Consider the following 13,903-nt stretch of genomic DNA (forward strand, 5'->3'; position numbering starts at 1 on the left):
GAGCAAGGTATGTTGTAAACACTAGCATATTTTTTTGAGAAAGGATGGCTATCTTTTGGAGATCTTAAGAATTGCCTAATCGTGTCTGTCGGTTTAAAGGCCACTCTTATTTTATGTGGTCTAAGAAGTCTTGCAATCTTATTGGAAATTATCCTTAAGTAAGGAATGACGACGGTAGAAATATAACGTATATCATCTCGTTGTCTTTGTCCGGGTTCAGAGAAAAGTATCTTGTGGATGAGTCTTTGAGGAAATCCATTCATGGTAAGGTTGGTAGATATCAGGGATAGTTCTTCCTGGAGGTCTTGTTGATCTGTTGTGAAGAGAGCGGCATGGTTCTTCAGCATGTGTACAATACTAAGTTTCTGAGAAATGTGGTGGAAGGAAGAGAAATGTAAATAACGTCCTGTATTGGTAGGTTTGCAGTAAACTGAGAGGTCGATACCACCATTCGTAAGCTTCTTAATTAAAGTGTCCAGAAATGATAATTTTCAAGTTCTAGAGTGAATTTGATTGTGTGGTGTAGAGAGTTGATCTTGTTAAGAAAATCAAACAGGTCCTTTTTTGTGTGGTTCCAGGGGATTTGAAATAGGAAGTGGTCATCATATACCATAATGAAAAAAAAGTTTAAGAAAGATTTTAAAAGCATCAGTTTGATTTCCTTTCAGAGGTGAACTGTAGAGAGAAAAAGAGATAGAGAGAGAGAGAGACACCCACACACACACATATATATATATATATATTATTATTATTAAGAAGTGAAGGAGTTTGAAAGCAAGAACTTGCCAACTCCGTGACACTCAAAAGATTGATTGATTCAGCCAAAGAGGAATGTGATCAAGCTGTCTGCAAGTCTAGAAGAATCAGAACTTCCAATTCTTTTAGCCTTGAACAAGAAGTTAAGAAGGCAATCATGGAAAAGAAGAAAGTATGTGAAAGTTCCTACAAAGTAAGCCAGTATGTGCTATGAGAAAAAGCAAAACATTGTATAAATGTTTTGTTAAGTAAAACTTTTTAAGTCATGGGATGATTTGGCAAGAATATAGAAGACAAATATCAGGAAGGGGAAAATGTTGTAGAGGTTATTGAAAAAAGTTAGAAATTGAAAAAAGAGCACTGTAAAAGCAATTGGAGATGATAAAGGTGATATGAAAACTGAAGATAGGAATATTTTAGATGTTCAGAGTAATTTTTTTGAAAGATTGCTAAATAAAACAAGTGACAAAATGGTGGTAAAAATATTCATGAGGAATGCAACTTTGAGTAACATATCTTGTGCCATATTGTATGGAGATTCGAATGAGAAAGTGATGAAAGTAATGAAAATATGTTTTCCAGGTGCAGAGATAAAGGATGTTAGTGATGTTAGTATGCTGAAGAAAGAAGTGAATGAGTTAATTGTTTTGGCTGGCACAAATGATTTGAAAGGTGAGAAATACGTAATTAGAGAAGATGTAAGAGTTGTTAAAAACGCTTAATTTTCTTGACCATAAAACTCTGGAATAACTTTTAATGGGATTATATTGATCAAGTGCATATAATAAACAACTATGTTATACCAACTAGTTTCACCAACTAAGGCTGTTGGCATCTTCAGGGTAAGGCACTAAAAAGTAAAAAACTGTTACAAACTATAAACAACCGATTCCAATTATATTAAACAAAGAACAGAGCACGTACAATACATGCATATCACTTGTTGTTATTTAGGAACGTTCTATAGTTGGCACTGTAATTCAGTTCTGGTGATTTGAGAGATCTAATAATGGTTTTCCAGATCACGGGCAAGATTAGTCCTTGGTTCCTGTTAAGGTTTTGTATACAGCAGGCAACTGCTGTGGCCTCTTTAAAAATTCGGGAGCAGAAGTCCTCCTCCATGTAAGGAATTGTGCTTCTATCCCACTCTATGGTATGGTTCGTTCTTTTTGTCCTAAGCCAACATGAAGTTATTGCTATCAACAAGGACATAGTCAATGAGACTATTCGTATTTTTTGTTTCTTCTCTCCATCTGAATTGGTGCACATCTTTAAGTTGGAACACATGTTAATGTGTAAATATGCACATGTATATTTGACTGGTTTTGAGATCAGTATTTAAGGTTACAGAGGAAAATCTCCAAGTTTTTCACCTGTGTAGTGCAAGGTCTGTTGAATAAGAAACGAAAAATATTTGTATCAGTCAGCATAATCATTACTATACAGAAGAAAAAGAGTGGGTGAAAGAATAGAGCTAACATTAGTTCCAAAGTTGCAGGATCACATGATGTGCAAAAGAACAAAAAACTGACAATCTCATAGCAAAAGAAAAGACATACAAATGAAGTAAAAACTTATTTAATAGACTCTTATGTCAAATGCAATCAAATGTCTTAGAGACACTTAATTCCTAGTCTCTTTTTTTTTGTATTAAGGGATTGAAATATGCTCCTACTTGGCATTCTTACAATGCCAGGCAATACAGATCATGCAAGTAGTGTTCCATGAAAAATAAAACATAAGTTGTAATGTGAAATGAATAGAGGATGATCAATATCTATACTGTGAATTTGAAAAATCGCTGATGAAGAGATTGGGTATTTGTAGAATGGTTAAGATTGTTGGTATTCTAGCAGCATGCATATTGTTGGAATTACAATCGAAGAAACTAACATTATGAAGCCAGCATATGCTTATATTTTGTTAATTTTATGTATGTATGTCCTCCTCCTCCAGCCAATTTGTATGTTTGCAGAAGGAAAACTTCTGAGTTTTGGACAGGGGGGGGGGACTGCTGTCTTCTCATGAGACCAGTTAACTCACTTTCAGTGAAAAGTTCTTATAATAGTTTGCATCCCTGACATGACTAATGTAGAATTCAAGGTCTTTCCAAATGAAGGTTAAACATCACTACTGTCTCATGACTGTACTAGAGGTATGCAAAAAATGTCTTGGATTTTTGGTGGAAATGCCTGATTATCTGAATAATATGTAAATATTGTGAGAATTACATGTACTTTTTTTTTTTTTTAAATTCATGTTTCAGAATTATTCTACTTTTTTTTTCTTCTTTTTTTTTTTTATGTACTTACAAGTTGTCTCCTGTTCCTTTTCCAACTTTCAGCTTTTCTTTTGGAATCCATTGGATTATTACCTAGAAAAAAAATTACCTTGTTATCAAACTTCTTTACACCAGCAGGAGCATAAAAGAAAAAAATACTGGATGAGGTATATATGAATGCAAAGAATGAAATTAGAAACTAAAAAACATCTTTCTGCCATTATATCTTAACAAAAATTAAGGTTTAGAATTGTTCAGGAAATTGCATTTTAAGTGCCTTTTAAGTGCCTTTTCTATTTAATTGTTCTTTCACTAGAAAGAACAATTAAATTCACTGGAACTTTAGAGAAAACAGATAATAATATTAGAAATCATTATCTGATAACCCACTACTCTCTCACTACTGCAGAGGTCACCTGTCCTAATTAATTCAGGACATAAATGTGCAAGTTTCCTCTTCCACACATGACTTCTCCCCAAACATTGCTTCAAAAGACCTGGGTTCAAATCCTGTCTAGGATTTGAAGTACCTGTATAAGGGCTTTATCATCTGAAGGCAAGTTAACTGGTCCCACAGAGTGGCAGGGTTTATTCCCACTTGGAAATTCAGGTATTTTCCTCCTGCAAGGCAGGAAAATTGGACAGAAGAACACATGCAATTTACAGTCATAATACACTGGCTTCATAGCCTTCACTGCTCTAGCCTTAAATTTCAAACCACCATTCCTGGTTTGAATTTAAATTTCAAACCTGTGTTGTTTAGCTCTAGGGTGCCATGTGGGAAGATGTGCAGAACCTTCCCCTCTTTCTTCTCATGGTCAGACTACTGCTTTTATTCTTGGTATGAGAGAATATTCAGAAAAATTCCTACCCACTTTCTAAGCCATTGTTTAACATCAACTGTATCAAGGCAGTTCATGAAAAACAGCATACTGCAGGATGGCTTGCAACATGACTCCAACTTCATACTCATCCTACATTGAAGCACACAACAAATGCAAAAACCAAATCCAATATGAAAGGACCAACAGCAGGAAACTCACCTCCTGTCCAAATGGCAGTTATGTCTTCTGATCTCTTTCACACAGAGAACAAAATTTCATAGGATGCCTCTATTTGGCAAACAGAAATCAGAGTGATCTTCCAGAGCTTACACTTCAGTCTGCTCTGATAACATCTAACCAATAATACTCAAAATTTGTGTTCTTCTCTTCTTCTTCTCTTCCATCTAAGACGGGTTGAGTCTTCTCTTGAGCAGGATCTTCCAGTCTTCTCTATTCCTTGCTGTTCGAAAAAGTTCCTTATATGTTCTGCATCCCGAGATGTTCTTTATTAATTTCAGCCAGGTAATTCTTGGTCTTCCAGGTCTTCTTTTTTTCAGTTGGAAAAGTATTGATTAGGACGTTAGGAAGTCTGTCTGCATCCATGCGTACAGTGTGTCCAAACCATCTCAGTTGTTGTTTTCTAATTTTTTCTACTATTGTCTTTTTATACAATAGTTTTTGTCTGACTGTGATGTTTGTTTTCTTTTCTATCCAACTTGTTCTATTTATTTTTCTTAAGCATTTCATTTCAAATGCCAGCAGTTTTTTCTCCTCTTCTTTTAACTGTCCATGCTTCTGTTCCATAGATGACTGTTGGTATAATTATTGCTTCATATAATTTGATTTTGGCTTGTTTAGATATCTTGTTTGTTTTCCATTTCTGTAATTTTCCCATGGTGGTCCATCCTATCGCTATTCTGTGTTTGATTGTTTTGAGTTCAACTACTGTTTCTGTTAGTTTTGATCCAAGGTATATGAAGTTGTCTACTTGTTCTATTTGTTCTCCGTTTAGGGTGGCTGAGATGGTAGTTCTGTTCCTCCCTATTTTCATCACTTTTGTCTTTTGTATATTTATTGTCATGTCATATGTTTTACAGGTTTCGTTTAGCTTGCTGATCAACTTTTGTAGGTCATTTGGGATTCTTGCAAGAAGGACGAGATCATCTCCATATTTGATATTATTTATGTTTAAACCGGTGACATTGATTCCAGGCTCATTGTCTATTGCTTTCTTTACAACTTCTTCTAGATATATGTTGAATAGGCACGGGGATAATGGGCATCCTTGCATTACTCTTTTTTGGATCTCTATGGGTTCTGTTGTGTGTCCTTTTTAATTATTGCATTTGTCTTAGAGTAATATTTTATCAGAAACTGTATTATATATTTGTCTATTGCTTTTTCTAGTAGAATTTTGAGAAGGATTTCTCTATTGATGTTATCGAAAGCTTGTTTAAAGTCCACAAAACAACAATATAGTTCTTTATGGTCTTCCCAGTTGAGCTCTGCTAGTTGGTGCAATGTGAAAATTTGGTCTATTGTTGAATAGTTTCCTCGGAAACCAGCTTGTTCTATGCCTATCATTTCTTCGTAGGTGTTTTTTAATCTATTTTGTATAATTCTTATGAATATTTTATAGGTGTGAGGGAGTAAATTGATTGGTCTGTAATTTCTGCAGTCTCTTTTGTCTCCTTTCTTGTATATTGGGATGATCTTTCCAGTTCTCCAGGTCATCTGGGATCTCTCCTGTTTGTAGTATTTTATTGAATAGGGTTGTTAAATATTCTATTGATATGCTGCCTCCATATGACCACAGTTCAGTAGGGATAGTATCAATGCCTGGTGCTTTATTGTTTTTCATCTGTTTTATTACGTATCTAACTTCTTCTTGTAAAATTTTTGGGTGATCATTATTTTCTTCTATTGTTGGCATTGTAGTTTTGTTTCCTTGGTGGAATATAGTCTTAAAATGGTTTGACCAGATTTTTCTTATATATTCAATATTCCCGGTTTCAGTCATCTTGTTGTTTATCATTGTTACTGCTTTTGCTGAGAATTCCTTTGTAATTTCTCTTACAGTATCATGGAAGACTTTTAGGTTGTTTTGTTGGTATGCTTCTTGGCATTTCTTAGCTTTTTCTTCTAACCATTTTTCTTTGGCTTTTTTGCATAGGTTATCAACTTTATTTTTTAGTGCTCTGTATTTTTCTCTATTCTCTTCATTGTTTTGTTGGTTTACAAGTATCTTGGCCTCTCTTTTCTCTTCTATGGTAGCTATGATTTCTTGGGTTATCCATTGTTTATTTTGGGTTTGGAACCTAGAGTGTCTTTTGCAATTGATAGCACTATTTCTTTTCCTTCTTCCCAGTATTTTCTGCTGTTCTGTAAGATGGAGGGTTTTAATTTTAAAGCACATCTGTTCTAAAAATCGACTTCTGCTTGAGCTATCCTTTAGTTTTGATAGGTTGATGTTTTCTTCTTTTCTGATATTATTTTTCCTGTTGAATTTTATCTTCACTTTGGCAGTTAATATTTCATGGTCAGTGTCAAAATCAAAACTTCTTAATGTTCGTACATTATTTACTGATCTTTTCCATTGTTTGTTTATGATGATATAGTCTATGCAGTTCTTTATATTACCATCTGGGGATGTCCATGTATATTTATTATTAGGGCGTTGATAGAACAATGTGTTTGTAATCATTAGATCATTTGCTTTACAGAAGTGCAGTAATTGTTCTCCTCTGTCGTTAAGCTCTCCGTATCCAAATTTTCCCATCACATCTTTTTTGTCTGCTGTGAACTGTCCTATTTTAGCATTAAAATCTCCCATCACTATCATGAGTTCTATATTTTTGGGATTATCTATTTCCTGTTGTAGTTCTTCATAGAAATTTTCTATTTCTTCCTCTGAATGGTTACTGTCTAGTGCATATATTTGGATTATTTTAATTGTTTGACCTTTTTCTTTTGCTTGAAGTTTGGCTGTTATTATTCTAGGAGACACTGGGTTTATTTCAATTACTGAGTGTGTAAGTTTCTTTTCAATTAGTAATGCAACTCCTTCTCTGTGTATGTTATCTTTTCTTTCTGAGAAGTACAGTCTTCCTTCTGGTAAATCCATGAATCCATCTCCGCACCAATGTGTCTCTGATAAACCTAAAATACTCCATTTCAGTCTTTTTAAATTTTCCTGGAATAATTGTAATTTTCCAGGTCAGTATAGTGATCTTATGTTGAGGGTGGCTACATTTTTCACATCCTTGGCTGACCACATTGCTGATTTCTCACCTACTCTATGTGGTCTTTGAGTAGGCGCGTCGGTTGTCCCGTACACAGTAGCACTATCTCGGTTTGTAGACTTTCTCCTGCTCATGAAAGTTACTGGCATAATAATGTAGCCAGCTTGCCATGCCTCTGCTACATCCTTTGGGCCACGGCTCTTTATTCTTTATTCAGAGCAACCCATTTGGGTTTCCCCCATCTGCCACCCGGGGGACGCACCTGGCAGGAGTGTGGTCTCCCCCAAGGACAAATTTGTGTTACAGAACTGATACTTCTCCTATATCATCTCTCCACAATGTTCTATACTCAGCTGACACTTAATCCAAATACAAGGACATATGCCTATTTCAAAACAGAGAGATAAAGGCCTGCTGTTAAACTACTGACTGATTGCCCTCAGTCCTCTATAAAATAATGGAGAAGGACAGTCAGCATCTCTTCTATCCAGAAGTCCACCTGTTAATCCATGACCATCAGTACAGATTTCACCACTCAGGATCCACAGTAGATTTTTTAGCCTATATCACCCACCATAAACATGTGTCATGCATATCATAGTAGATGGAAACCTCCCTTCAGACTTCTCTGCCAGTGAAGGAGTGCCTCAAGCTCTGTTCTACTGCTTACTCTCTTTCTCCCATACATTAATGACCAATAATATCCTATCCATGGTTCTACTAATGATATGCACTCCATTTGTCCTACTCCTTCAATAAACCATGAGGTATTAATCAAACTTCCAGATCACCTAAAACCACTGTTCTCCATACCATTCTTCAATGAGGCGAGGATAAATGGGTCACCTTCAATGCTTCCAAAAATGCATTTTGCTTTCTCTTTGCAAAAAGAATCTCAGCATATCTTTTCTTGTATTCAGTAATACACAGGCTGCCTGTGTATTACTGAATACAAGAAAAGATACCCAAAAAAACTACATATTCTTTTCCATTTAAGAAGCTATTTTTCAGACATCCAGCTATACAAATTTGAAATCCACCCTTCCACAAAATACTGCTCAGGTTTAGGGGTAGTTAGTATGCTTAAAAGATAAGTGATCTGGTTGAGTGATCCTTGCTCACTGATTTACTTCAGCCACTTTCTTACAGATATTCTGTAAGATGTTGAATACCAATCAAACTGGTATTCAACATCTCTGTGCTTCTCACTGAATTTGTTAAAAAATAAGTAGCAGCTATCCAACACCCTTTTCAGTTCAACTGCAACATGCTGAACCATCTCTTCTACTTCTTTTATTCAATCTGCTTTTTTCCCTTGAGCAACCCTCCACATAAAGTGTTCCTGACAACTACAACCTCTGCTTTTCAAGAAGTGTGTCAAAAGATTCCTTTCCCCCATTCAACTCTCCTATATCTTAATGTGCTATAGGCTCTTCTACTTCTCATGTATGGACTCAATATTAACTCTTCTGTACTATGACTCCATAGTTGGTATCACACATATTCATATTCCCAGTGCAGACTCCAGTGTCAGAGTAATGGTGCAAAGTTTCTTTCCTTAGAAGGAAAAATATTCCAAAATGCTTCTCAGAGTATTCTTGAAATTCATCATAATGCTTTTCAATGTGATTACATCATTTTTTTTTAAATCAGACAACTAGTAATTTTTATGTATTACTGAAACAATGACGAGGGTGTATCAGATGATGAAGAATACAAGGTGACTAGAGATATCTATACAGTCTTTCCCATAAATACTGTTACAACTTCTGCACACCTCCAGGCTTTTCCACAGAATTGTACAAGCCCAGTTCAATTTGTGGTGCTGTGTGCAGCTAATATTTGCATGCTTATCAGTAGAGAGAAAGTTGTTCAGCTGTATGAGTTCACATGCAGTGGGGTGATTATGAGAACTGTGTAGTTGTAATAGCACTTCACAAGGTTGGAAAGCTGCCACCTATTATTTTTATAATGCTAAAAATGCTGTTGTTAAAACAAGGTTGTGGCTTAGAATTTCACATGCTTTAAATTTTTGTACTCATACCAGGTTTTTAGCATGATGTTAAGAACAGGTGCCTTTCTAGTCATTTCTGTATTAGAGTATTCAGAACATTATCAGAAAGGACAGATTTACCACAGTAACATTAGTTTAATTTTTTTTTTCCCCCCTTAGGAATTATGCATCTAGTTTTGCCTATGTAATGCAAGTTACAGATGTACATTCCATTTCTGAACCTAGTGCATATTAGTTCTGTGGTTGGACACTGCTCTAAAGACCAAAATGGAACCCTTTTAGTCACCTCATGCCTTTTAATAAACAGGATGGTAAAGGTATCACATTAGATGATGAAATCATCTACTACACATATATAATTGATGTGTTTTGTGCTTTTTTTATTTTAGTTTTTGTTACTTTTATGATTTTTAGTGGTTTTTTTGGTTCCTTTTTATGATTTTTTCTTTACTGTTTTTTATTGGGTTACTTAAAGGTCAAAGCCAGATACAAATAAATGGGAGAGGACCTCCACATCATCTTCAAGGAATGCAGAGAATCGACTATGACTTCTGACCTAATGTCCAATCCTCACCTTCAGTGGTGTGCCAACCAAATTGTACTCTCTATTGGCTTAACATATGATGATACAACATGATATTTCATGCCAGCCCAGTTAAACAAGATCCCACAGTTTTCATTAGTGAATCAGGACAAACTCAACATCTAGCAGAAGAATAAATCAACTATCAGAAGATAGAAACATCAATATAAGAAGTATTAATGGAAAGAAAATCAAAGTTGCAAAAGAACTGGAAAAGTACCACATGGACATAATTGGATTTACTGAGAATAATAATAATAAAAAAACAAGTGAGATCTTACTAAATAATAAGTCTAGGATGTTATGTTCAGGCACCAAACAGGAAGATATACTTCTTGATTGGAAGGCAGTTTCAAATAGAGTTATATTGGCAAACTTCAAAATAGGGAAATGGAAATGAAACTGATTTGTGCTTGCAGTCCCACAGAAATGCAGGAATTTTTCAAGCCATCAGAGCAGGCAGCTAACATAAATGGATAAAATTTGTGTCTCCTAGTTGTAGATCTAAAAGATCTACAACAGAGTAGGAAATGAATCCCACCAGGCATATAGAAATATTTTGGGAAAATTTGGAGAAAAGGGCATAGCTAATAATAATGGTATCTGCTGGATTTCTGTTCAGGATAGATCTTAGTAATTACTTTTTATGTTAAATCATGACACAAGTTCACATGGAGAAAAGACATAAGAAAACCCTCATGGACTGTGTCATTGTTGATAGTGATATCTTCAGAACACTAAAGTGTATACAGGATTTGAAACTGGAAGTAGCAAGCACTTAGTTTTAAGTAGGATAAAAATATCACAGTAGAAATAACAGTATGAAGAAAGTTAAAAAGTAGTCATGGAAAAGCATACCAAAAGTTCCTAGCAAATAAGTCAGCAATGCCCTAAAAGAATACAGAGAAAAATATAAGATAGCCAGCTATGTAAAAGTATCTAAATAAAAGCCATGGGAAGACTTTCGTATAAAGAGAGAAGATAGTTCTGATAGTTCTCCCATCTATGGGGGAAAGGGGGGGGGGTAAAGCTAATTGTGAAAATTATTACAGAAGAATTTCTCTACTAAGTTTTCCAAGGTAAGATTTTTGCCAGCATACTTGAAATGAGGCTGAAAAATTGTGTAAAAGAAACCTGGAGTAGAACAAGCTGGGTTCAGACCAAACACAGGTAGTCAAGATCAGATTTTCACTTTATGACAAATAGTTGAGAAAGTACAGGAATATGACAAGAATCTATACTTAAGTCTTATAGATCTGGAAAAGGTATGCAAGACAGCCCAGAGAAAAGCATTTCAAAACACTACATTTATATGAGATAAGTTAGCAGAATTGAAGGAAATAGAGGAAGATGGTTTGATGTAAATTCAGGTGTAAGAAATGAATGCACATTTGTGTCCACTCTTATTCATCATCTATATGGATTACATTATGAATGAAAGTGGCATTAAATCTCTGACATTAGAATCAAAGATATCAAACTTAGCTCTTTGCTTTATGCAGATAATGTTGTACTCCTGAACACATTGAATTGAAGTTTCCGCACTTTAACTAAATTAAGTAACAGCTGTAACAAATTTGCCGTGAAAATCAGCAACCGCGTTCCCAGTGGGGTACCTATAGAACAAGTAAAATATTTCAGCTATTTAGGCACAGTTTTTAGTGAAGATGAAAAATTAAATTTGGAAATAGACAACAGAATAAGCAAAGCTGGTATGGTAGGGAGCCAATTGAATAAATTTATATGGTCATTGTTTAAACCAATTTTAATGGATCTGACAGCTGGGTTAGAAATAAAACAATTGATCAGATTAGAGACCAAACACATGAGAGTTCTGTGAAAAATTAGGAGCCTGAACAGATGGCATCAATTGCAGGATCATATTAAAAAGGAAGACATTAAGAACAGAACTTGACATTACATTCAAGAATGTAATGAGCAGAGATAATCTAAGGTGGTATATGGACAAGGACAGAATGTGCAAAGAAAGGTTAGCAAAACAGGTGTTTGATATAAGGCACTTCTGACTGGATCCACCCACCTAGACCTTTACCAAGATCTAGACGGATGGATTCAGTCTCTTAAAAGAAACAAAATGTTAGATACAATATTGGACTACTTCAAGTAATACACAAATTTGGAGGAAAATTGTTGATAGGAAATTGATAATAATGTAAACTTAATCATGTAGTGCTGTCATAGTAGCTTGAAGATACATATCAGAAATTGATGATGACTGTCCCAGAACACTGAACAGATCTTATTTACATATATATATATATATATATATACAGGGTGTTCGGGATAAATTTGACAGTTTCGTAAGGAAAAAGAAAATCTTCTTTGTATCTATTAAATTTAATGAATTGACAAAAAAACATTACAGGCAGAGTTAATTACAATACTATCAACAAGATTTACTCAAAATAACCACCATTAGCATCGATCACAGCTTCAATTCTGCTTCGGAACCTCGAACAAGCTGATGCTACAGTCTCCCTGGGAAGGGCCGCAAAAACTGTTTTAATTTTATCCATTAACTGGGCTTTTGTATTACTGGAAGTGCGATTGGTGTCTTTTTCAACTGCGCCCCATACAAAATAATCCATGGGGTTAAGGTCTGGGGAGTTTGGAGGCCAAACATTTGGACTGGTGAAGTCGTAGAAATTTTCAGACAACCATTTTTGACTTTTCCCAGAGGTGTGGCAAGGGGCCGAATCCTGCTGCCATACATACGGCCTACCATTGGCTACCCTTGTTATCCAGGGCTTGACTACAGTTAGCAACTCCACGAACAAAGCCCGAATTCCAATGCCAGGGTTCTTCAACACCTGTTCCTGCAGATTTGCGAGGAATTCTGCTGTACGAACGCAATCAGATCGTCTGCTAGGGATCTTTCTTCTTGCTACATCCTCGTAGTCACCATTGCAAGTCTCTAGTTCATGCCTGATTGTTTTTACTGTATTCAGGGAGCATTGGGCAGCAGTCGTAATATCCTTATTTTGATGGCGGGCACGAATCATCATGATACAAGTTATTCTCTTCCATGATTCAGGTGGGTTCCAGCTATCCATCCTTTCTGACATCTTGTATATGAATGAAGAAGGGTCCAAACTTTTAAATGAAGAGAAGTGTGTGTTAATACATGTAACTTACGGAAAAATATAATTAATTATAAATATGTCAAATTTATCCCGAACACCCTGTATATATATATATATATATATATTTTATTTTTTTTTTCTTGGTGTGTTTTTCCTACACCTAATAAAAAACAAGTTCATACCATCAGTACTTAATGGGTTTTTTCCAGTATCTAAATTTATTTACTTTAAAAGAATACTAGTTTTCCCAAACCATACAATAAATTTCATAAATTACATTTGCTTATCTTAGTCTCATAAATAAGAGTGGAATAGAATGTAATACAAAAAAAGTATTTACATAAAATTTGAATTTTGCCTATACCATAAGATCTTCTTACCAAATTATATGTTTTTCTCTTTCACACTCGCACATAACATACAGCAGAAAAATGTATAATTTGGTAAGATCTTAGAGTATAGGCAGAATTTCCATTTTACATTCATGACAGATGGTGGTGAGAAGTAGGATCACCCTCAGAAACTGAGTAAAGGTGTGGTTCTGAAGCATGTGATGAGTGACAAGAGAAAAACCCACTTGTAAATGCATCTTAAGTAAATGTTCCAAAATGAGACAGGTACTTAAGTTTGACACCGTAATCTGTAAGAGGCCCTCCTTAGATGAGTCCTTGAAGGAGACTGTGTGATAGTAATTATTACCAATGTTATAAAATGGTATAATGAGAGCTGTATTCTAATCTGGGATTCTGTCTTTTGACAAAGCCTTCTGAATTATGCAGTACAGCTATTGTAAAACGTTTATACTGTTCACATTTAAACATTTCTGACTGAATATCATTACTTCAGCAGCCTTTCTAATACTGAAATATACACTCAATGGACAAAAGATTAGAGATACCCACCTAATAGCATGTTTGTCTCCATTAGCGTGAATAACAGCCTGTACTCTCCGAGGCACTGACTCCATCATGCCATAGGGTGGCCAGAGGTAATTCCAGCCATGCCTGTTGCAGCATCATCCACAACTACACCTTAGACGTTGGCTGCAAATACATAGATCTAATGTCTCACTCTATGGCATCCCAGAGAGATTCAATCG

The 13,903-nt window shown here is 35.3% G+C and overlaps 1 protein-coding gene across 1 annotated transcript in view; it reads right to left on the reverse strand.

Annotated features, from left to right (window-relative positions):
* LOC150092710 (serine/threonine-protein kinase tricornered-like) overlaps window positions 1-13,903 on the reverse strand; it is a 119,492-nt gene that overhangs the window by 18,707 nt on the left and 86,882 nt on the right. Inside the window, exon 8 of the mRNA XM_090414456.1 lies at window positions 3,069-3,130. Within this exon, the coding sequence (XP_090270582.1) occupies window positions 3,069-3,130 (62 nt within the window). The remainder of the gene's footprint in view (window positions 1-3,068; window positions 3,131-13,903) is intronic.

The sequence above is a fragment of the Typopeltis vanoorti genome, chromosome 25, assembly GCF_054136105.1.
Source record: "Typopeltis vanoorti isolate ZY-2024b chromosome 25, IOZ_Tvanoo_1.0, whole genome shotgun sequence".
Classification (NCBI taxonomy): domain Eukaryota; kingdom Metazoa; phylum Arthropoda; class Arachnida; order Uropygi; family Thelyphonidae; genus Typopeltis; species Typopeltis vanoorti.